This window comes from Coenobita brevimanus, chromosome 99 (assembly GCF_032717465.1).
Source record: "Coenobita brevimanus isolate Jiangsu-jjx chromosome 99, ASM3271746v2, whole genome shotgun sequence".
NCBI classification, from domain to species: Eukaryota; Metazoa; Arthropoda; class Malacostraca; order Decapoda; family Coenobitidae; genus Coenobita; species Coenobita brevimanus.
This window is the reverse complement of record NC_137052.1, coordinates 21,162,350-21,187,710: the sequence shown is the minus strand read 5'-3', so window position 1 is coordinate 21,187,710 and position 25,361 is coordinate 21,162,350. Positions and strand designations below refer to the sequence as shown.

At 44.1% G+C, this 25,361-nt stretch overlaps 1 protein-coding gene across 1 annotated transcript in view; it reads left to right on the top strand.

The window, feature by feature from the left end:
• The first annotated feature begins 8,004 nt into the window (after positions 1-8,004).
• The window catches only part of LOC145414378 (cysteine dioxygenase type 1), a 42,605-nt gene continuing 25,248 nt past the window's right edge, over positions 8,005-25,361 (top strand). The window contains exon 1 of the mRNA XM_080283913.1: positions 8,005-8,388. Within this exon, the coding sequence (XP_080140039.1) occupies positions 8,216-8,388 (173 nt within the window). The 5' untranslated portion in view covers positions 8,005-8,215. The remainder of the gene's footprint in view (positions 8,389-25,361) is intronic.

Below are 25,361 nucleotides of genomic sequence, written 5' to 3'. Positions count from 1 at the left end.
TTTTAAGAACCCCACCATGTGCTTACATGTAGCTACGCCCCTGCTACCAGCATTCTGGCATTTTTGTCGTGCACTCCTCTATTGCTTCCTATATCACCCTGTCTTAGCTTCTTCACCTTACAAAACAGTTCATTACAATCCCTCCACTTTACACTCATATTTTTCCACATTCCTCATGCACCCTCTTCCTACTCTCTTTTACTATTCTGTACACCTCTCCTCTTCTCTACATATGCAGTAATTTCCTTTTCCGTCTCTCCACATCGTCGATTCGTCTACTTCCCATCCTGTCATTATATGCGTTCTTCTCTGTCACAGCTCGTTTCACTTCTTCATTCTACCATGCTGTTCCTAGCACCCCCTTACTTCTCTTCATCTCACAACTGTCTCATATGTTGCACAGATATTTCTCTTATGAACATCTTATACATGCCTTCCACTTCCTCCACCAGCTACAGGTCATATCAACTTAGTCACTCTTCTAGTTCTTGCTTGTATTATGTCTTGTTTTCATCCTCCTACAATTTTTCTACTCTCCTTGCAAGAACTGCTTCGTCTTGTCTTTTCTTCTGTTCACCCAGTGTTTGTGGACCTCCATCTTGGACACTATTATGCAGTGATCAGATAGTCCACTACCCAACCTCTGTGCACTCTCGTATGCAACACGGATCTCCTCGTTCGCCCATCCACACACACACACACACACACACACACACACACACACACACACACACACACACACACACACACACACACACACACACACACACACACACACACACACACACACACACACAATTAGTCACTGCCTTCCCTTCATCCAACCCCCCATCCATCCTCCTTATCACTGGTTGTGTATACTTGCGAATAATTTCCTGTCTAGAGCAGCCGCATGTTATCTCAAGTATTGTGCCATTTATCAACAACATTTTATAAGATATATGTGTCAGGAAGAGTGTTGGATGTCTTACCGACCTATAGGTAACTATAGGTCGATATATTGATATATATATATAAATAAATTAATGTACTTTACAGGCAGATCGTGGTCAGTCATTTCGTGAATTAAGGTTAGTTTAGTTTAGGTTTATTTCGGTTAGGTTGATTTAGGATAAGGTTAGGTTAGGTTAAGGTTAGTGTAGGTTTGGTTAGGTTAGGTTAATTTAGGCTAAACAGAGAAGGGAACGGTAACTTTCAGCATAAGTCACTCCGTGTATACGACACCGGCACCTCTAGACGGAAGTAGGGCACCGTGTGTGTGTGTGTGTGTGTGTGTGTGTGTGTGTGTGTGTGTGTGTGTGTGTTTCCCCATCGGGCCAATTTTTCTTAATGTAATTTTTTCCTTTGTTGTTGAAAGTTCCGACTGTAAGATGTATTGATCAGAACAGCAGACAAACATTCACATGCATGAGTTAATGGGGACTTTTATCATACTTTCTGCCCACTGTGTCAATATGTAGACCTATAGATGGACAGAATCATTGTTGTTTTGTAACACCGGTCTGTGGGGTCGAGCAGACCCATCAACCGCAGGTAAGCGAGCGCCCCTTCAGGCCGACCCTTGCAGTGAATCAATGTTTCCATGCGGCAGACAGCTCCTCTGTTAGTGTAAAGGTTTGGTTACTGGATGGATTTACGCCTTTTCACTCAGTTAACAGCGGCGTCATAGTAGGCTTCACATTATCCCATTATTTGGTTATATGGTTACCACCCAGCGTTGTTTATGGTTCTTATTAGGCTTGTCACTCAGTGTAGAACCTCCTGAAGCGAAAAGAAGAGTAATAAAAAGTGACTGGAAGGATGTGAGAAACATGGCGAGAGGACAGATACAGAAAAACCATGACATTTGCTGCGTTACAAGGCTAGGATGAACATGTAAGTCACTGTTTAGGAGTTCAGTTTTCTTTGAGTAAATCACTGTTAGAAAATTGGAATTCAGTGGGGCAAACACTTAATTCTCTTCAACATTTTTTTAATGTGTGTAGGTACAGTACGTACGTACGTGTATACACACACACACACACACACACACACACACACACATATATATATATATATATATATATATATATATATATATATATATATATATATATATATATATATGTAACTGTCTATAGCAGACGCCTCAATCTCACAAGGGGTGCCCACAAAAAATTCGCCTCCATGTCGCCCTGTTCCCTGCCATTTTGCTGCCCTATCCCAACTTGCACACTCCTCTCTCATGTACCTCTCCACTCCATCCCTCCATCTCAGCGGCTCCCCCTCCCTCTCTCCGCCTGTACCTAACTCACATACTCTCCTCGTTAATCTCACACTCCATCTTCTCCACATGGCTACATCACCTCAGTGTATTTCTCCTAACGCTTTCTATCACATTGACATCCGTACCACAACGCTTCTTCATTTCCTCGTTTGTCAGTCTGTCTCTCCAAGTAACTCCACATGCTCCTTTCAGATAACGCATTTCCACTGCTCTCACTCTTGACTGGTGTCCTTCCTGCTTCCAACAAGGTCCTAGCTTCGCTTTTACGCGTTAGAGTCGGTATCACAGTACTGACATGCAGCGACTTTTTTTTTTTCTTTTTAACTTTCATGCTCACTTCTCTATTTCTTATCACTTCTTTCAAAGAATCAGCAACCTTTCTTCCTTGTTGTGCCCTTTCAAGCACTTCATCCTCCAAACCTCCATCCTTATTTATCACACCACCCAGGCACTTAAATGCCTCACGTTTCCATCTCCTCACTAGAGACCCTTTCTGTAGGGTCTATACTCCTCACTATCCAGCCTCACTGTGCATTCAGTGACTATTTCTCTCGAAGACCACAACTTTTCTCTTCCCTACATTCACCTTTAGAGTTTCTTTCCCAGACTCTTTCACCAAGCCTTGCAGCTCCCCTTCTTCTTCACTGAACAATACAGCATCATCTGTAAACAACAGAACAAGAAGTTTCCAAACGCTGCCCTCTCATTAGGGTCGCTCCAGCATCCACTCCCCTAGCTTGCATTGTATCTCTTTTAACTCCATCCATATATAAATTGGACAGCCATGGAGACATGACATCCCTATTTCAATCCAACATTCATATAGAAAAAGTCACCCAGTTCACCATGCACATGCACTGCAACCCTGGAGCCCTCATACATAATCTTCACGACTTTCAACAGCTTCCTATTCACTTCATATATATATATATATATATATATATATATATATATATATATATATATATATATATATATATATATATATATATATATATATATATATATATATAATCATCATCATCGTCATCATCCGGACCTCCTTTCCCACCCAAGGGCAGGGTGAGGAGAAGCAATGTCTAGACAGCCCAAATTGCCCAGTCCAATGGGCCACGCTTCCATTCACTCATCATTCAAGCCCCCGGAATCCTGGCTCTATCGGATACGCCAAAAACATTCACCACGTTCTGTAGCTTCACATGTCGTATCCGACAGAGTCAATCCAGACGCTGCCACGTTAAAAAGGGGTGCCAAAAATCCCTGATCATGCATATCTCCTCACGAAATTCATCCAGCCAGCTCGATCTCCTGTCAGTTCCCTAGCCTCACCGACTTCCAAACCTCTCTTCCTAACACATGCATCATATATATATATATATATATATATATATATATATATATATATATATATATATATATATATATATATATATATATATATATATATATATATATATTCCTTGTCAGTCTACTCTGTTATAATGGTTTCTCCAAATCCATGAAGGCCACATACAACTTCTGTTCCATCTCTAGAAACTTTTCCAATAAACACTTTAGGATGACTATCAGATCTACACAGATTCTTCCGTTCCTGAAATCTTGTTCCCTAACTCTGTCAATAAGTATCCTACCATATACAGGTACTCGTACTTTTCCTATTACACAAAGAAGACAAATGCCCTGTTGTTGCTTCACGTTTCTGTTCCCCTTTTTCCTTTGTACAGGGGAATTATTATACTTCCAATCCCCCAGGACACTGCCAACCTCCCTGCCCAGTCTGCACGTCTTCCACATCTTATCTACTACTGTCTCTTCCCCGTGTTTCAGCATTTCACACACTTCATCAATTCATGCGGCTTTCTCCATTTTGACTTTCTTTATTGCCTCCACTACTCCATCCTACAGATCTCTTCCTCCCTTCTCATCTCCCTTCTCCCAGCTATTCCCCAGCCACTTATTCTCGTGTTGCTTTCATTCGTTATGTTTAAGAATTCCTTAAAGTGTTCTCTGCATCTGCTCACTTTTTCTTCCTTCTTCACCAGCAATGTGCCATTTTTGTCTTTCACTCCCCAACTACCTTCTTTATCACCCATTCCCCCAGTACGAAGCCTAGAGAGGTAAGCCAAATGCCCAGTCTTGTTAACCTATCGTCACTGAGTCGGGATTGTCCTCCGTGTGTGGAATAGGCCTAAATACTGCAGGGAATCTTCATAGTGATGCGACCACGACTTGCAGGAAAGAGGTTGGCAGCGTGGTTAAAATAAGTAGATTTTTGGTCACCCGCCTCCTTCATGAAACGGTACTAATGCAGGTATTGTCTGAGGAAGGATGGGTACATTCCAGGTAGCTAGTTTTCCCCTCACACTGATGTGTCTCTGGACCCATTCAGTAGTCTGCGTGTGCACTTCTGGCCTTTGAATACACAGTGTTTTCACCATGATTCACGCCATAATGCCTGTACCTCTCTCTCTCTCTCTCTCTCTCTCTCTCTCTCTCTCTCTCTCTCTCTCTCTCTCTCTCTCTCTCTCTCTCTCTCTCTCTCACGGTCTCAGGGACTCTTCTATCTATCTGTAGCCAGGCGCATTAATCCCAAAAGGAGTGGTCGTTCGTCTTTGAGCTAGTTGTTTTACGGGGAGGGTCACTTACCCTACGCCAACCCACTTGCTAACACTTAGGGAACACGTACGGGTTGGTTATATGATTACCACCCAGCGCTGTAAATGGTTTCCTGGCATACAGGAAACCATTTGGCATGTCACTCAGTGAAAAGCCACCTGAAAAGGAAAGAAGAGTAATAAAAAGTGACACGAAAGAAGGGAGAAAGAGGAAGAGTGAGGCCAGACTGAGAGAAAGAGTGATAAAGGTGAAGGAAGAAGGAGGCAGCACCGCATCAGGGTCTATTGCAAATAAAAAATCTGACTTACCATACGGCAGGATATTGGTAATTCACCGGGTCGGTCAGGATCACTTGAAGGTCGTGATCGTCAGCTTTTTACCCTCCCGGAAGGGAGCTGAGAGCTCATATAGTGCGATCTAAGGGCAAGGCTGTGACCTTCACACACGCACACACCCGTCCCCTTGCTCAAGGGGGACAGTAACCACCCACTTCGTCAGTGAAACTTTTCGCAACCTGAGCGAGGCGCGAACTCCCGTCCACCAGTTTGCAAGCGAGAGCGTTACCACTGCACCAGCGAGGTTTTGGTGTGTGTGTGTGTGTGTGTGTGTGTACTTAGTGGGGCCAGGCTAGGCAAGGTCATAGTGTTGGTTCCTTACTGAGTCTCGTGTGGTGTACCCATGATATACGCAGTAGCATATGCAAATCATCACTCTCTACTTACACAACACACAACACATTATTTACTCAGGAACGAAAAGCGACTGTTGCGCCTCACATGCGTCACATTCCTGGGAGAGACTGGGGCGTACCAAAATGACTCTCTCTCTCTCTCTCTCTCTCTCTCTCTCTCTCTCTCACACACACACACACACACACACACACACACACACACACACACACACACACACACACACCAACCGTCGTGCAGTGAATGGCCAGTAGTGTGGGCCTTCCTTCACATTGCCTGCACCGCCTGTCTCTAGTACATTGCTGGTTATTTTCATCAGGGCTTCAGGTGACACAGGACAGGTGTTGGATGGGTGACTTGACACAGAACTGGTATATATTGTGCTACAGAGAGGGTGTGGCTGCATTCCCAATGATTCTGGAAAGTAAGTTGTGTATAAGATCACTTGCTGATTATTTTATATTTACATGCAACTGTGATTGGCTTATACTTCACAAGCAAGGTCAGGTAAATATCTGACTGAATGTATACAGCTAAATACTTACGAACATAGTGAGCATACTGTTGTGGCAGCTTGTTTACAATAAATATTATTAAAGTTACTGGTATATGGATACTCCCTCAGGTAGACAGAAAGCACATATTTTACATGGGTTCGCCAATGTGTTGGTGCTGATGAGGGACACCTTCCTGTGGTGACACCGATATCGCCGTCTGGCTTTGTTGTCCGCTACTACAAACGTCTCTGAACTGTTTCCCTATACTGTACAAGCAGTATGGTGGCTGCAGCAGAAGACAGCTGCAGCACACAGTCAGCCGGTGTGACATTCAGGTGAACATGATACTACAACAACAACAACAACATTAAGGGAATTTAGTACTGAGTCAGTCCGTGCGCGATATGGGTGCCACCTGACAGTAATTACACCCTTTTATTCTGGACATTAACCATGACTAATTGTGTGTACATGTTCTTAAGTGGTTCCGAGTGCAAGTGTGTAGAAAATGTGGGAAAGGTGTGTGTGTGTGTGTGAGTGGATAAGTGTTGTCTTATGGTATGTGCACCCCGATGAGAATGTTGATTTAGAGGAATTTATATATATATATATAACGTAATATATTTATGTATATATAATGTATATAGCGTATGGGTTAGTACATTCAGCCTACAGTACGCCTCTTTAGAGGTTGTCTTGTTCACGGTGAATATTTTTGAGGATTGTCTCATTCTGGAAGATTAGAGAGTCCTGAGTGGAATACTGACTTGTAGATCCCAGAGCAACACAAGACTGTGAATGCTGCCACTGTTGCTCTTCAACTACGTGATACAGAAGGTTACCTAATATTTTGTGACCCGACTAGTTTCCGTGTCCAGATTGGCCCAAGCGATCAAATGATCAAATTCCGTTGGGTTATCCAGTGGATGAACCAGAGATGAACCAGAACAGATATATCGCAGACCCAGAGATCTGACTGACCATTTACTCCTCTCATGGTTTTTCTCATGAGTTTTTTCGGTCCTATGACGACAACGCCACTTTCCCTGGGAAACTTCGTGGGTGATGCATGATGCCTACTCGGTTCCGGACTACATGAACCCTCATCCTCACTGATGATGATGCTGGAAAACGGGATGCAAAGGATTCTCATGTTGAACTGCTGCTCTCTTAGTACTGTCATGGTAGGGACACCGATGGGCTCACATCTGTCCAACTTCCTCCATACCCTGTGTTTACGCCCACCAACGCTTACTTGCACCTCACCTGCACCTACCTACAGTACCTGGCGGCGCATCTACATGGGATAATGGAATGCAGGTGTTTTTGTGCAACAGTTGTGTGTGTGTGTGTGTGTGTGTGTGTGTGTGTGTGTGTGTGTGTGTGTGTGTGTGTGTGTGTGTGTGTGAGTGTGGTGGCGTATTGATCTTGGACAGCTTTTCGTTCATCATCGTGGGGGCAGTATTATAAGTCCAATACCCCGTTGGTTGTTGTGTAGGCTATTTTAGTAAGAAATTCGAGAGGTGTTAGATAATGCTGTCGTGGTTCATGGCCGGCACGTTGATTCTAGGGGTACGAAAACACTTGGTTGGTGCCAAGTAATATGAAATCTGGCGATACTATTGGTGTGTAGTGGTGTGAGAGACTCAGCCAACCAGAGCCCTGGCTTTAGTGGGCTCGCCTCACCACTGTTGCCAACCCAATGCACTTATTGCGGCGATTATAAAATACAGACTTTAACTGAGGGTACAAAACACTAAATCATACCGTATAAACCCTTGCCGAATTTTGAATGAGATATTCGCAGGCAGAATGGGGTAATAGCAGGTGGAAAATCAAATAACACCAGACGTATGGAAGCAGAGGGCAGCCCAGCCACTGCTTCAGGCAATGCGGGAGACTGGGGAGACATTCAGCCAGTGACGGAGCTGTGCCTTGCCGGTCCATTTCAGAAAGTACCAGAAAAGGGGTAGAACTGACTCTAATCAGTCTTGCTGCATACCAGACATAATACGTGAGCCATCACTGCATACCTGACCACCTGCACACAGGAAAACCACAGTACAGTTGCGCCATTACCGTTTGCCTTCCCACCTGTTACTCGTTACTGTTTATTTCTCATCGCTTTTGCCCCGTTTACCGCCAGCATGGAGGTCAGCATGACGACCCCACAGGTGTTCACTCTGGATGACTTGGTGAGGGAGCTACACCGGGTTTTTGAGGATGATGACGTTAATGTGGAAGAGGTGCATGATCTCATGTCTGGATACAAGTCCAACCCAGCTGACTGGAAGAAGTTTGCCAAGTTCGATCGTTACAAGTAAGTCAAGCTGTCACATCTTACGGTTGTATTTAAACGGAGTGGATGAAGGTGTACTTAGACCTCTGATTTATAATGACTCATTTTAAATCACATTTAAAGATGGGAAAACTGGGTTAGACTGCGGTCCACTTAAATCGTACAGTATATAACGCAGTCAGCAAGAGGGTAGAAAGGTCAGACTTATTGTCCATAATGTTTATCATGATTGATCTTGAAAACTATGGGCTTGGCTTGCGCCTTGATATCTCAGGCTTAATACTACCAATAACCCATAGGGATGATCTGCCTTAATTACCTTTGTGTCGTGGAGATGCGTAGTCCTAAATCCTGACCAGCTAGATACAAGTAATAGCTGGAGGTTGTGTTTTGTGGGAAGCAATAAAAAATTGTGAACTAAACCCTTCAAGACCGTAACTGCCCAAACAAACCATCGGTAATAGCTTTAAAGCACGTCAGTACGATGGCGTATTGCATTTTTATGTCATCTCCAGACGATTTTCTTCAGCTTTGGAGAGACTTTGAACTGGAGAGGGTAGATACTGCAGTCCTTAATTCCGTCTTTTCAGGAGGTTGCCTGAGTTTAATAAATCGTTTGAGGTAAAAAGACTAACATAAATCGTGATGTCAGTGAAGAGGTTTATATCAGTCCAGTTGGCAGGCGCAGCTGTCACCATTAGAAACATGGATTCCCTTGGGGTACTCTGTGCCTTTGATAGTATGACTGTTTAGCTGAAGCCACATCTGCAGTGGAAGCATTTTGAGGTGTTTTCTGTTAATATCATCACTGGCATCATTGGCTGACACTTCTTGCCTGATACATCTATCGCAATTGACCCGCTGTGGTTGTTAGTGACCTCAAGGCGAGAAGGCGTTAATCGGCGACGGAACAGTCACAAAAGATGTCAACAAATGGTGAGATGTAAACAGAAAACACTTCAAACTTGATTTCCACTTGTGGCCCGGCTAAATATTTACCAGACTATGTATCTGTTGCTGGTTTGTGATGATATACTATCTTGAATTTATTCACTAGCTAAGTCCTCGTTGTCAGGGATGTTTTCCATATAATATATATATATATATATATATATATATATTTTTTTTTTTTTAATTGAGAGGTCTCTTCCTCCGTGCAAAGGGATTTTTGTATGCGGCATGTGTTAGGAGTGTAATGTTGTATGGTAGTGAAACCTGGACAGTAATGGAAGAGGAAATTCGCAGGCTCCAACGTACAGAAGTGACATTGATTAGGTGGATATGCAATTGTCCCGGAATGCCTGGCCTGGGGGGAGGGGGACAGTTTTACAAATGAAGAGTTGGAATGAGTGATGGGACCGGAGTGTATTGCTGTTGTGATGAGAAGAGGCAGATTGTAATAGTTTGGGCATGTGGAGAGGATGGAGGATGACAGCAGGGTGAGAGAGAGCCCCTCTGGCCTTCGTCATCGCCATGGGTGTGCGCCGAGTAAACTCCTGTGGCAGCAGCAAGATCGGCGTAGAAAAATACCCAATCGGCCTGGTTGGGGCGACTTTTTTTTTTTCTTTCTTTTTTAGCACTTCTTTCAGATCAGTTTTAGTAACACTTTGTCTGGGTTATTTTCGCAAGTGCTAAGGGATGATGACGACGATGTACTGTCCCTTCACGTTCTCCTCGCACGGCTGGAGAGAGAGAGAGAGAGAGAGAGAGAGAGAGAGAGAGAGAGAGAGAGACTTATGTAACAGAGGAGGATAGTAAGCCATAACAAGCAAAATAAGTCGCTCAGGAAAAGGTGTTAGGGAGCTTCCTTAACGAGAATACGGACCCAAGAGATGGCCTGGGGTTCTTCTGCATGTAAACACTAACAGGGGCGTAGCGTGGTCTGCTGCTTCGATAATGATCTGGTCTACCGTTGTGTTATGCCGCGGGGGACCAGAGGCGTGGGACTGACGAAGGCTGGATGCTGAGCTATGAAGAGGATGCCAGAGAGAGAGAGAGAGAGAGAGAGAGAGAGAGCACCATTACGTCCGTGGCAAATTTTACACTGACACCAAACCTCCAACCTCCACTTAATGGATTGGGACCGTAGGACGATATCACAGAATTAAGTAACGAGATAAATGGACACTTATTAATCCCTTCCCGATGACGTATTTGATAAACTGCTTCCAAATGACATTAGTCAGGTTTAGGAGGGATATTGAGTAGTGAAAGGGGTAATCAAGGCTGTGTTGACCCTCTGATTGGAAGCTGGATGGGAACCGGGGTGTGTGGTACGGACTGAGAGAGAGAGAGAGGGAGAGAGAGAGAGAGAGAGAGAGAGAGAGAGAGAGAGAGTATGGTGGATAGATTAGGGTTAAGGCTGGTAGCTGGCCCTAACCTGACCAATTATACCTGTAGGAAGTAGCAAAGGCCACGTCTGGTTTATAGCTGCCTGTACCTCCTAACACATCTTTCCTTTATATACCAGTGTTCAAAGACTATGACATACCTTATACTGCTGTTTCTGGGTAGACTATAACAGTCCGGTATCGTACGTCATGTATTGAGGGCGTTCTGTGAATTATATGAAGTGACTTCGTACCCTGTAATACAGCATTTAGACCACTGCACACACACACACACACACACACACACACACACACACACACCGTATTTTTGTCATCACATCTTCCCTACCAGTTTATTTCTGATTCTGTCTTGTCAATATTGTCCTCTTGAATATTGTGTTTGGCGGTGGCGGCCACCATCTGGTGGCCTAATGTACGACTAGTGCAGCCTTCGTGAATGACAAGCCAAATGATTCCCTGTAACGCAGGAAACCGTTTACCATGTTCGGTGTTAATCACATAATTAGACGCCTGGTGGTCTAGTGGGTTAAGGCAGTCCAGTGAAATGTGGCCTATAAGGCCATTAAATGTGAGGGATGGTTTGGGTTCATTGCAGACACAAGCGCCATTCATTGACGAGCCACAGGTAGTTGCTCTTAAATGCCTGGGTTGGGTCAGTGTGTGTGGATCCTGGCCTAAATAATCTAGTCACTGGCGCCCACGCTTGTGTTGGGGCAGTAAATGATTTGATGATAGGTGTTCCTGCAAGGCTTAAATAAGATGCGAGAAAGTCAAGTGTCCCGTGCAAAATGAATCGGTAAGAGGGAGGGGCTAAAAGTGTGCGAAAATACCATCTTTAGTTCCTATGGTGGGCCAGGGTACTCGTGTTTTGTTATGCCGAAGACTGTATCAACATTTTGCTGGAAGATAATTTATATTTGCAGTGGTGGGAGAATAGCTGGAAAAACTGTTGGTAGTGCTGTTGTTGGGATGAACGGAGGGATATAAGCATAGATGGAATGATGGGAATAATTATACATGTGAATGATGAGACTGACTGTGGATGGAATGATGAGAGTAAGTATCATGATGAGACTAAGTGTGGATGGAATGATGAGAATAAGTATGAATGTAATGAGGCTCAGTATGAATGTAATGATGAAAATGATTATCGGTGGAATGATGAAAATAATGAGAATTGATATGGTAGTATGTAATGGACTGACGTAGGGATGCGGATAAAGAGGTATTTCAGCATCACCTTTAACCCCAAGTCTTTCACGTTTGGTTCTACTCTGTCCTGACGATTTTATTCAACATTGACTATTGGAAGTGGAGGAGTCGTAGCGTCACTAACCCCATCAAAACCAAGGGGCTGTTAAGCTGAGTAAAATCGTCTGGTAGCAACAAGAGTAAACAAAAAATCAGACTACATACTTCTGTGCAAGGACAAAAGAATGTGATGGAGGTGTCTGGGTGGAGAGAGAGAGAGAGGGTCTTAGAGAGAATGTTCAAATGGAGGAATGAATGGTGGTGGGTGTGGCTGTGGTGGTGGCGTGGAAGCTGGAGTGGTTGTGGTGGTGACTGGTTGACGTGGTTGTAGTGGTTGTAGTGGTTGTGGTGGTGACTGGTTGACGTGGTTGTAGTGGTTGTAGTGGTTGTGGTGGTGACTGGTTGACGTGGTTGTGGTGGTTGTAGTGGTTGTGGTGGTGACTGATTGACGTGGTTGTGGTGGTTGTAGTGGTGACTGGTTGACGTGGTTGTGGTGGTTGTAGTGGTAGAAATAGTGGTAGTGGTGATAAGTTGGTGGAGGTGGAGGCGGTGGTTGTGTTGGGTTAATGAGGAATGATCGTTGTAGCTACAGCCATTATTCAAGTAATCGCTTCTGATTATAAATTATTATAATGGGGTCTCTCTCTCTCTCTCTCTCTCTCTCTCTCTCTCTCTCTCACACACACACACACACACACACACACACACACACACACACACACACAGGATAATAGCGTAAGACTTAATATTTAGCACTACCTTGTTGAATGGTGAGGCCTGTGTCATTTAAGCATCTGTATAAAGCTACGAAAATCTCAGTAGCTTGGCAGAAAGTGTATCGGAGTCAGCTGGCGTATGAATGGCATATTTGTGTGGATCAGTGTGCGTCTGAAGTGGAGCCAAGAATTTCAAAGGTTTATGTGGAGAGTAACTGGATGTGGGGGCAACTCCACTGGCCATTCTCTTTATATTTATCTATCTATCTGTCTATATCTATCTGTGTGTCTGTCTACCTGTCTAATTTTTATTCCAAAGTCCTCTTTCTATATTTGGAGCCTCCCGTCCCGTACACAAGAGGAAAACATACTGATGATGATGATGATGATGATAAGGAGGAGGAGGAGGAGGAGGAGGGCAAAGTATGTACTGTACCTGGATGTAGATAGATGGTAATGAAGTAGGATGGTGGTGATAGTGGTAGTGGTGATGGTGGTGGTGATTTTATGTTGATGATGAAAATAGGGTTCACAGATAAGAAGTGTAAATAGATGAAGGTAGATATTAATGAGGAGTGGGGTAGATGAAGGTAGATATTGAGTAGTGGGGTAGATGAAGGTAGATTTTAATAAGTAGTGGGGTAGATGAAGGTAGATATTGAGTAGTGGGGTAGATGAAGGTAGATATTGAGTAGTGGGGTAGATGAAGGTAGATATTAATAAGTAGTGGGGTAGATGAAGGTAGATATTGAGTAGTGGGGTAGATGAAGGTAGATATTAATGAGGAGTGGGGTAGATGAAGGTAGATATTAATGAGGAGTGGGGTAGATGAAGGTAGATATTAATGAGCAGTGGGGTAGATGAAGGTAGATATTAATGAGAAGTGGGGTAGATGAAGGTAGATATTAATAAGTAGTGGGGTAGATGAAGGTAGATATTAATAAGTAGTGGGGTAGATGAAGGTAGATATTAATGAGTAGTGGGGTAGATGAAGATAGATATTAATGAGTAGTGGGGTAGATGAAGGTAGATATTAATGAGTAGTGGGGTAGATGAAGGTAGATATTAATGAGTAGTGGGGTAGATGAAGGTAGATATTAATGAGCAGTGGGGTAGATGAAGGTAGATATTGAGTAGTGGGGTAGATGAAGGTAGATATTAATAAGTAGTGGGGTAGATGAAGGTAGATATTAATGAGCAGTGGGGTAGATGAAGGTAGATATTAATGAGCAGTGGGGTAGATGAAGGTAGATATTAATGAGCAGTGGGGTAGATGAAGGTAGATATTGAGTAGTGGGGTAGATGAAGGTAGATATTGAGTAGTGGGGTAGATGAAGGTAGATATTGAGTAGTGGGGTAGATGAAGGTAGATATTAATAAGTAGTGGGGTAGATGAAGGTAGATATTAATGAGCAGTGGGGTAGATGAAGGTAGATATTAATGAGCAGTGGGGTAGATGAAGGTAGATATTAATGAGCAGTGGGGTAGATGAAGGTAGATATTAATGAGCAGTGGGGTAGATGAAGGTAGATATTGAGCAGTGGGGTAGATGAAGGTAGATATTGAGTAGTGGGGTAGATGAAGGTAGATATTGAGTAGTGGGGTAGATGAAGGTAGATATTGAGCAGTGGGGTAGATGAAGGTAGATATTGAGCAGTGGGGTAGATGAAGGTAGATATTGAGTAGTGGGGTAGATGAAGGTAGATATTAATAAGTAGTGGGGTAGATGAAGGTAGATATTAATGAGCAGTGGGGTAAGGATGATGGTGATGATGATGATGATGATGATGATGGTGACGGTAATGGTAATGGTGGTGATGATGATGATGGTAATGGTGATGATGATGATGGTAATGGTGGTGATGATGATGATGGTAATGGTGATGATGATGATGGTGATGGTGATGATGATAAGTTGGACAGATAAATATGGCCAGACGTATCGGTATCCCTGATGATATACAGGATGGTCCAATAATAGCCCTGCACTAGAAATTCACCTTGATATATCCAGTGTGTTGCGGAGACGGCTCATTCTGCTGGTGTGGGCGTGGCAGTGAGAGTAGGCCCGTATTTTTGCCGGTTAAGGAGGCTCCCTGACACCTCTTCCTTAGCGATTTATGTCTGGATACTGGCGGCTAATATCGTTTTGTATGTTATTTATGCTGAGTATGACGATATTACCAGGATTTACTTAACACAGAATAGGACAGGAAGGTGTAATAAGCAAAATAAATCGCCTAAGAAAAGGTGTTAGATAGCTTCCTTAACCGATGAGATGACAATCCACCGTATTAAGGGCTTGAATGTTTGCTGACGTGGCGAGAATGTTTGCTGACGTGGCGAGAATGTTTGCTGACGTGGCGAGAATGTTTGCTGACGTGGCGAGAATGTTTTCTGACGTGGCGAGAATGTTTACTGACGTGGCGAGAATGTTTGCTGACGTGGCGAGAATGTTTACATAAAGCTGTGTGACTGCAGACAGCTGAGACCTATCTAGGCACTGGCCTCTCCTATCACATGTCTTTGCTCGGTGTATGTTGGAGGCTTGTAATATTCATCTTGTCATATTCAGCTTCATATTCATCTTCATCGTCATCTTCATCGTCATATTTATCTTCATTGTCTTCTTCATACCCCTTACATCCTTTATAAGTCTCTCTCCCCCTCTCCCTCTCCCCTTCCACTTCACCCACACACTCTTCTAGTCAGTCTTTCAGTCTCCCTTCTTTCCACATAGCCCGTCCATCTCAGGCCACCTTCAGTATTCCAGGATATCACACCAACGCCTTAACTCTCTCCAACTTCCCCATGTGCTTGTTTGTCTGTGTGGTTTGCCGGCATTTTAGGCAGCAAGCAACGGATATCAGCTTATTAACGTGTCAAAGTAGAGTACGGCAGAGGTGGACGTTAACTGCAGTGAAATGTGAGGTGGTGAAGGATTTTGTTGGAGCTGCAGTGGGAAAATTCCGCCAGTACCCCCTCCCACTTGCTCTCCACTTCCCACTCCACCCACATCCCAACCCCTTCCACCACCGCCTCTCTCTCCTTCCCTCCTCCACCTCTCTCTCTCTCTCGTATTCTAAGGGAAGGTTAGGACTTAACAATAACCGAACTTAGTAACCCTTGTGCAGTTAGATATTTTTCTAAAGCCTTCTTCTTGTCTCTCCTCCCATCCCTCCCCGTCACGTCTGCCTGCCCCTCCCCCCTCCTTGTCCCCTATCCCCCTGCCTTCCTGTCCATTCTTCACCCTCTCTCTCCTCCTGCCTCTTCCCAATCCCTTCTTCCTTGTCCTTCCCAATCATCTTTCCCTTCTTCTTTTCTCTTCCCTGTCCCCTCTCCCTTCTCCTTTCTCTTCCCAGTCCCTTCTCCCTCCTTCTCCCTCATCCCCCTACCCTTCTCCTCCTTCTCCCTCTTCCCTCTCCCTTTCCCTTCCGTCACCGCCTCACTGCACCTCCCCCACGCCCACCTCCGTCCACCCCCCACCCCATTCACCCCAGGCCTCTCCTCCCGCATTGCTTACGTAATGACCCTAAAACGTAACACGCCACCGTCTTTTTTTTTTTTTTTTTTTTTTTTACCCTTCGTAACACTTCTTCTTGGCGATTTGGTTTACTTGGTTCATCGTCATGTTCTCTTGTACGTACGTTTATTTATTTATTTGTTTATTTCAACAGGTGTACAGTGTGCATTGGTAAATATTGTGTCTCGTGGCGAATGGATTACCGAGGCGATGTTACGTAATCCTTCAGGCCATTTCTGCTGAGTATTTTCGGGTTGTATTCTAGCTGCCTGTTCAGATTACGTAACATCTCTTCCTTTAGCGATTTACTCTGCATATTAGCCCTCAGTATCCTCTTATTTGCCATTGATAGCTGCTGTATTGGCATTGGAGAGATATAATTTACCAGGCAGTGTTAAGATGCAACATACAAATTAAATCGCGAAGGAAAAGGTGCAGCGAAGGCTTCAATGAAAAGGCCTGAAAAATGAGGACAGGACAGTGACGTAAACCCACACCTGTTCCATTAAATCCATTAACTGCGGTTACCTGTATTTATTTTTTTCCGTATTTTTATTTTGTACAATTTTTACTGGTATTTTTATTTTGCTTTTATTATTATTATTATTATTATTTTTTTTTTTTTTTTTTGGGGGGGGGATTTGGAGTGGCTTTTTCAGCTCCACATCTTCCGTACATGTTCACCATTGCACCTCGATTCCCGCCATCATTTACTTTGAATCCAGAGAGACTTTTTTGTAACGCTGTGTGGAAGAGGTAGCGAGATGGCCTTCATTAAGTACAGGAGTCAGGTGGCCCAGTTTGGTGTGGCGCCTGCTGCCTAAAATGGAGGGGATCTAGGAGTGAAGCCAGTGTGAACCCCGTGAACTACAGGCTTTTGCTGTCCTCCTCCCGCAGTCCACCATCTTCCTTTCGGGGGATAGGAAGGGTGTTGAGGGACGTGTGTATATGTTGACAGTGAAGCCGCCCAGTTGTATCTGTGCCATCACATGAACAGCATCCCTCTCCAGCACCCCCCCCCCACCCCACGTCACCAGAGAGAGAGAGAGAGAGAGTGCGTCATCGGCTATAATATTTTTCGTTTTTAGTCGACGTTAAAACTTCTTAAAAGGAGAACATTTTTTTACGTCGTATTGTACTGTTTTGTGTTTTCCTGGCACCGGGTACAGATAGTGTGTGTGTGTGTGTGTGTGTGTGTGTGTGTGTGTGTGTGTGTGTGTGTGTGTGTGTGTATTCTTGGAACCAGGGACAGATAATGATGTTTGAGTAAATATGAAGATAAGATTTCTGTGTGTGTGTGCGTGTGTGTGTGTGTGTGTGTGTGTGTGTGTGTGTGTGTGTGTGTGTGTGTGTGTGGCCTCTGTGGGTGGTGTGGCGTGGTGTGTGGAGGGGTGGGCATGGGGGTGGGGGTGGGGCAGGCAATGGCTACGTAAACACACCCTCCGTATCCCATGTCTCACAGAATTTTACACTTCACACATGGTTTTATAAAAGACCGTATTCTAGCTGGCATAAGAGGCTCCCTAACATGTTTTTCTTAGCGGTTTATTCTCCCTACTACACCATACTATTTTCTGATGTCTTATATACAGCGTTTTAAGATCGATGTAATTTGTATCAGTGACATGCAAGAGGGTACAAAGATGTCATATGCAAAATAAATCGCAGAGGAGAAGATGTTGCGAAATTTGTAAAGCTTATGTATTTTTTTATTTCTTTCTATATACTCTTCACCTTAACCTGGCCCAGATTCTCGTCCCTTTGCAGCTTATTTCACTTGGGTCTGTGGAGGAAGAGGACAGTACTACGGCTCTGCATCCTTCCCATAGCACTTTCTCGTGACTAGCATCATATTCCAGTGTGAATCTATTTTACCATCAGCATTAAAGATGGAGGGATGGCGGTTTTAGGCCAAGTAAGGGTAAGAGGAGTATAGGCAATTTTGCAGAATAAAATCTGTTGCAGTTCGTCTGAGTAGAAACAAAAAAGACATTGTTGGTACAGAAGGCGTTCAAGAAATAAACAAAATAATTAAATAAGTAGGTAAATACGTGACATCCCTCTTGGTCGATAAGTTACAATGATTTTTTTTTGTAGTTCTGACACCGGACGATTTTATTCAGCTCAAGAGACGCTTTTTGTGGTGAAGGGGTAAAGAAAATAGTCTGGATTAACTCCCCTTCCCACAACTCGTCCCCTGAAGTGCCAAATCGTCTGACTGTAGCAAGACTGAGCGAAAGGAGACAAGGAATAGGAGAAATTAATGATATAGAGGTGGTTTAGTCTCTCTCTCTCTCTCTCTCTCTCTCTCTCTCTCTCTCTCAGTTGTCATTATCATCTCATCACATAACCCCCTCTTTCTCCCCCTACCCTCCACTCTCCCTCTACCCTCTTCTCTCCCTCCACCCCACCCTTCCCTTTCTCCTCGTACCCTTCATCTCCCTACCCTCCTCTCTCACTCTTCCTCTATCCTCCACTCTCACCCCAACCCCCCCTCCCCCTACCCCTTGTCTCCCCTTCCCCCTCTCCCCCTCATTCGTCTCTCCCTTACCGCCTCTCACCCCCTGCCTCACTCTCCCCTTTCCCGTACCTTCCATGTCTCTCTCCCGTCCTCTCGGTTCTCATTATCAATCCCATCTCTCTGTACCCTCCTCCTCCTCTCCCCCCTCCCCCTACTCTTCCTCCCCCCTTCTCCTCCTCCTCCTGCTGTCGTCCCCTCCCCTGTCCAGATATAACCAGTGAGTCTAATGTTGTTGCCTCCACACAAGGTCATGTCACATACCACGTATACAGTACTCCTGCCAGGCAGCGGGTCGCCTTCACGTGGTGTTGCTGTTGGAATCAGGTGGATCAACCGCCTGGTTGTATACACGTCCCTCGCGCAGTTGATAGGCAATGTTAGAACCTTACTGTTTCCTTTTCTGCCCATAGGCCTATGTACTACCCACATATGGTGGTTCAGCCGCAGGCAAGAATAAAGAAAAAATCATCATCATCATACAGGCGTCTTCGGCCTGAAAGAGTTAAAGGTTATTGGACTGCTTATTTCACACGTGTGTGTGTGTGTGTGTGTGTGTGTGTGTGTGTGTGTGTGTGTGTGTGTTTAGAAGTTACCTCTATTAGTGATGGGGTTCATGGTTGGTTTCTAGTGAGAAATCATGTGCTAGTCACGAAGAAGTGCTGTGGGAAAGATATAGAGTCATAGTATTGTCTTATTATGTCACTGAACTACGAGAATTGACCGCAAAAGGACGAAAATTTCCGCCAGTTCAGAGGGAATGAACGATAGCGAAAATGAACCCAACATATGGCCCCCCACCTTGAGGTTCAGCACGTTTAATAAAGCTGTGTATTAGGATGCTGGGCTGTGCATGGGTAATATTTTGTCATGCACACATTTCCTCAGCATATATCGGTAGTATGTCCAATCATTCGCATCAACTCCAGCCGTCTTTCGGGCTACTCATCACGTTCATCAGCTGTGAGTGGAGTCGTTCCTTCATCACCTTGTCCTTGTTGGGTGTAGGGTGGGGTGTTATTGTCTGCCTTTTTATGCAACACTGCCTGTACTTGGCCCTCTTCCCGTGCCACCTACGTACCTTCTTGTCAGCACTGTACACGCACGTCCTTGTTAGTACTTTTATTCCCCGGTGTACGTAGGTGAGTATGGAAATTAAGAAGTCACTGCATGATGGTATTGTGATCCCTACCCTGACGTATGGAAGCGAGGCGTGGACCTTGCAAGAGGGGAACAAGTCAAGAGTGAGAGCAGTGGAAATGAGTTACTTGAGAGGAGCATGTGGAGTGACGTGGAGGGACAGGTTGACGAATGAAGAAGTGAAGGAACGTTGTGGGGTAGATGTGGATGTGGTTGAAAAGATTAGGAGAAATACACTGAGGTGGTTTGGACATGTGGAGAGAATGGAGAATGAAAGACTGACTAAGAGGGTGTATGTAGGTGAGGTGGAGGGAGGGAGAGGGAGGGGTAGACCGAGGATGAGGTGGAGGGATGGAGTTGAGAGGTATATGAGGGAGGGGGGGGTGAGTTGGGGGGAGGGGAGTCAAATGGTGGGTGACAGAGTGACTTGGAGGCGTTTTGTCTGTGGCCACCCTTTGCGGGATTAGGGCGTCGGGCTATAGATAGATAGATAGACGTAGGTGTGCCAGCCCTGCAGCCACGCATCAGGGCTGGCTCAGTTTCCGGATCATCTTTGGTTATGGATCTTTTCACACACTATAGGTCTGTGGCAAAGACGAAGTCTGTTGATATCACGGCTTTAGCCCTCCGTCCCCCCGTCCTCCCCACACAGCAGTTTGTGAGTGCCACACCCTAGTATCCGGTCCACCTTTAGGCATATTGTTATTCTCACACATTATGCCTGTGATAAAGATGATGCCTATAGATTTTCAAGGTGATATGTCGCAGTTTATGCCATATTTCAATCGTACGCACACAGTAGGGGTATAGTGAAAGTAAAACCTATCATATTTCAAACTAAAGCTGTCCTTTCCCTGCGTCACAGTTTGTTGAAATCATAACTTAGTGACCAAAGCACCTCTCGTTGTGCAGCTGTAAGTACGCAATATACCTGTGGTTTTGGCAAATCCTGTCGACTGTGTGGTTCGGTGACTCCCAGCAGGTGTGCAGCGGCACACTTGCTTACCTTGATAATTAGGTGTCCCGCAGAGACCAACGCACGTATAATCAGGCAGATATCCATATACTTTGCTCAGTAATAATACACATATCAGTATATATAATATTTCAAACGAACTAATTTACTGAACTGGCCAACAATTAAAGTGAGCTGTGAATATCAATGCATTACGATATTCTTTTTTTCACATTTATAAAATGTCTATAAAACTGAACATCTGGGTGAGACAGGGATTTGTTTGTGCCCGTTCTTTCCAGTTCACACTGGTACATGCGTGATTGACAGCTTTGCTGAATCACATGCATTTCTTGAGTCTACAGTGTCAAACTTTAATTAATCAACTTCAAAATTTTCTGATATGTCAACACCTTGATCAATGCAATTTTAATGGAAGAGACTAGGAGGTGATGCGTATATTAAATGATATTACTAAATAAATTAAAAACAGTTGTAATAACCGTCAGTACACACTAAGTCTCACATCGGTGTTTCTCCAGTTTGTCAACGAACAGTGAATCAGTTGTAATCCTGGTGCCATTGTCAGTGGCAGGAAAATTGTTCCATAGAAGCACATAGTTTGGCTGGACATAAAAGGTGTCACGAATATTTGTCTCAGTGTAGGAGTCCCACGGGTATTGAAAAGGTGTAGAACCTCTGGTACTGGCTCTAACCCACTCTTACACACCCACAGTCTTTTGGATGCTTTTTAGTAACCAAGTCACCTTTTGTTGTGCTGTTTTACACACACACACACACACACACACACACACACACACACACACACACACACACACACACACACACACACACACACACACACACACACACACACACACACACACACACACACACACACATGCACGGGACAAATAGCATGGGACAAGTAACCTGCTGTGTAAAATAATTTCCTCTCTTCTTGTGTTCTTATTAAATATGGTACAATTTGGCGGGCTGGGGAGAATTGCGTCAGTGAAATTATAGCATTTTGGCAAGAACTGATACTCTCGTGTTGGCGCAGTGCCCTTGACCCGGCTGAAGGTTGAAGTTGATTCACCAAATTGTCTTCGCGCGTTTGGCGGACACTGCACTGCTTGTTGATGCTGCACCCCTTCAATCCGAGCACCTAGTTTTGATATTATCCGTGTTTTTTTATTGTATTGCTTCCATGTTTGTATTATGTATAGGGGAGTCGTGTGGAAGTGAAGGAGTGAATGGGGTTATATCGTGTGGAAGTGAAGGAGTGAATGGGGTTATATCGTGTGGAAGTGAAGGAGTGAATGGGGTTGTATCGTGTGGAAGTGAAGGAGTGAATGGGGTTATATCGTGTGGAAGTGAAGGAGTGAATGGGGTTATATCGTGTGGAAGTGAAGGAGTGAATGGGGTTATATCGTGTGGAAGGGAAGGAGTGAATGGGGTTATATCGTGTGGAAGTGAAGGAGTGAATGGGGTTATATCGTGTGGAAGTGAAGGAGTGAATGGGGCTATATCGTGTGGAAGTGAAGGAGTGAATGGGGTTATATCGTGTGGAAGGGAAGGAGTGAATGGGGTTATATCGTGTGGAAGGGAAGGAGCTTATGGGAAGTGGAGGGAAGGGCAGGCTGTAGCTGACTCCTCTGTGCTAAGCTGAATAAAATCGTCTGAAATTGCCTCATCGGACTGAAAGGATTTGTCGTCAGCCCGCCCACCGAGTTTTCGTGTTATATTTTCTGTCACTGGACTATTTTTTATTTATTTTTAGTTATTTATTTTTTAAAACTTTTTTTTTACTGGGAGATTTGAGATACATTTCATTATCCTCTTTATTACTCGAGGCAGACTGTGTGGAGACTAGACACACACACACACACACACACACACACACACACACACACACACACACACACACACACACACACACACACACACACACACTGCCTTCTCTTATAAACACATGCAAACACTGCCTTCTGATATATACACACACAAACACTGCCTTCTCATATACACACAAACACTTTCTTATGGATACATCGTCCACTCCTGTTTATTCTCATTGTGCTAAGTGAGTGACAGTGGCAGTGTCAGTGTCTAAGGTGGAATATACTGCTTCCCTCCCAAAACAGACAACATTCGGCTTTATAGGCACACAACTGCGCAGTGTGTCAAGTGAGTTATATTTTAGGTAAGTTCACCATTCACTATTTTAATTTATTGTTTGTAATCGGAGAGAGAGAGAGAGAGAGAGAGAGAGAACACTGGTAGGCAAGATTACTCTAAATCTGTCCTCGCTGTGACCTTTAAACAGTGAATTTTGAAGCCATGCTCTAAATAAGTTCTCTAAATTCGTTCCTTAATTTTCAGCAATGTAAACCACTTATGATATTGTAAACTTTGATAAGTGATTTGCTGTACGACAATAAACATAGTCAATTTAATAGGAAAATACTTTGTACTATAATTCTCTGTAATAACAATAAATACAAAATCTCGCCTATTTGGTCTGGATGTGGTTGTGGCGTTGGGAGTAGGAAATAATTGATGCAGGATCGGCACTGATAACACTGACCTGTCCACGCAACACACGAGAGATAGTCCTACACAGCGTTATAAATGGACCACCCTGTACACTGGGAAACAAGTCTTCATTGGGGTCACCTTTGGCGTTCTGGCTCTCGGTTTTCGACATCTAAGAGAGGCCGCTTTACTTGGTTATCTTATGAGGGAAAGTGCTTGGTTTTTTTCCTTGTCTAGAGCATGATAGCGGCATTTGATAGCATTAGGGGTGACTGTGTGTACGTATTTGGTGTACTGATCTGTTCAGTAACTAACCTTACTCACCTGCCTACCTTCTCACTTACTAATCTTCCCACCTGTCCATCTACCTTCATATTTACGTATCTTCCTGTCTACCTTCTCATTCACCAATCTTCCTACCTATCTACCTCCTTATTTACCTGTCATCCTGCCTTCCTAAATACCTTCTTATTAACTAATCTACCCACTGTTTCATTTACTAATCTTACATATCTACCTACCTACCTTCTCATTTGCCAGCCTACCTACCTAACATCCATCTCATTTACTAATCCACATACTTACACTCTCATTCATTGATCTACCTGCCTACCTACCTTATTTTCTAATCTACCTACCTACTTTTTGTTTAATCTACCTACCTGCCTACCTACCTGCCTCCCTTATTTTCTGTTCTACCTACCCACCTGCTTTTCCCACTCTTATTGACATTAGATAACTAGCCATCTGTGTGTGTGTGTGTGTGTGTGTGTGTGTGTGTGTGTGTGTTCAGGTGTGTGTGTGTGTGTGTGTGTGTGTGTGTGTGTGTGTGTGTGTGTGTGTGTGTGTGTGTGTGTGTGTGTGTGTGTGTGTGTGTGTGTGTGTGACGAGGGCTTGTGTAAGTACTTCAGTGTATATCTTTTTGTGTGTATGTGCAGGTGTGACGATGGATTGTATAAGTACTTCAGCATGTGTGTGTGTGTGTGTGTGTGTGTGTGTGTGTGTGTGTGTGAAACATGTGCTGTGTTTACACGTGTCGGCGGCAGCACATGGCAGGAATGGGGTTTTAAAAAAAGATGTGCACGTCTCTCTCTCTCTCTCTCTCTCTCTCTCTCTCTCATATTATTTGCCGTAACTGTACACTCGTCAGCCATAGTCTCTGCATAGCCTCCAGCCCCTCGTCCGGCTGAAATGAATTCGTGTTCAATAGCTTTACACTGAGGACTTGGTGCTGGGAGGGGAAGACCGAAGCTGAGATGCATGGGTGGGGTGGAGAAGTAAAGGAGAGAGGCAAATGTGAGTTGGAGAGAGGGCAGGATGTTGGCAGAGGACAAGGTGACAAGGAGGCGATTCGTTTGGTTTAGTTCATGGTCCGCAACGTCCCATCCTCAGCGATTTATTCTGCTTATCACACCTATTTAAACCTCTTGTATATTAATGATGCAAATTATATCGAATAAGAGAGAGGGAGAGAGAGAGAGAGAGAGAGAGAGAGAGAGAAGCATAAGTAACAAAAGAGACTGTCAAGACCTACTATACAAAACAAATCGCTAAGGAAGAGGTGTTACTAAGACTCCCATGCCCCACGACTGTACGTAGTAATTGTTGGGTCAAAAAACAGCCTCAGCAGTGACCTAAATCGCAGCTTGGCGGGTGATAAGGTTTGGGTGTGAGGAGTGTTGAAAGTAGGGTACGCGTGGTGCTGTCTGTGTCCGCTGCTAGTGTGTGTGGGTGATTGTTTTTTCATTTTTCTTAACCTTTTTGATGGAACAATGATGCGTAGTTAAGATAGATAAATAGATAGATAGATAGATAGATAGACAGATAGGTTTGTAGATGCAGATAGATAGAAAAGATAGGTATATTCCCAGGCAGGTGTAGCTGGATAGTTAGGTGGGTATATCAGTGTATGGATAGATAGATACAGTACATATATAGGTAGATCAATCGATAGATAAATGAACAGATACAGAGGTGGAAAGGTAGGTAAGTGGGTGTATGG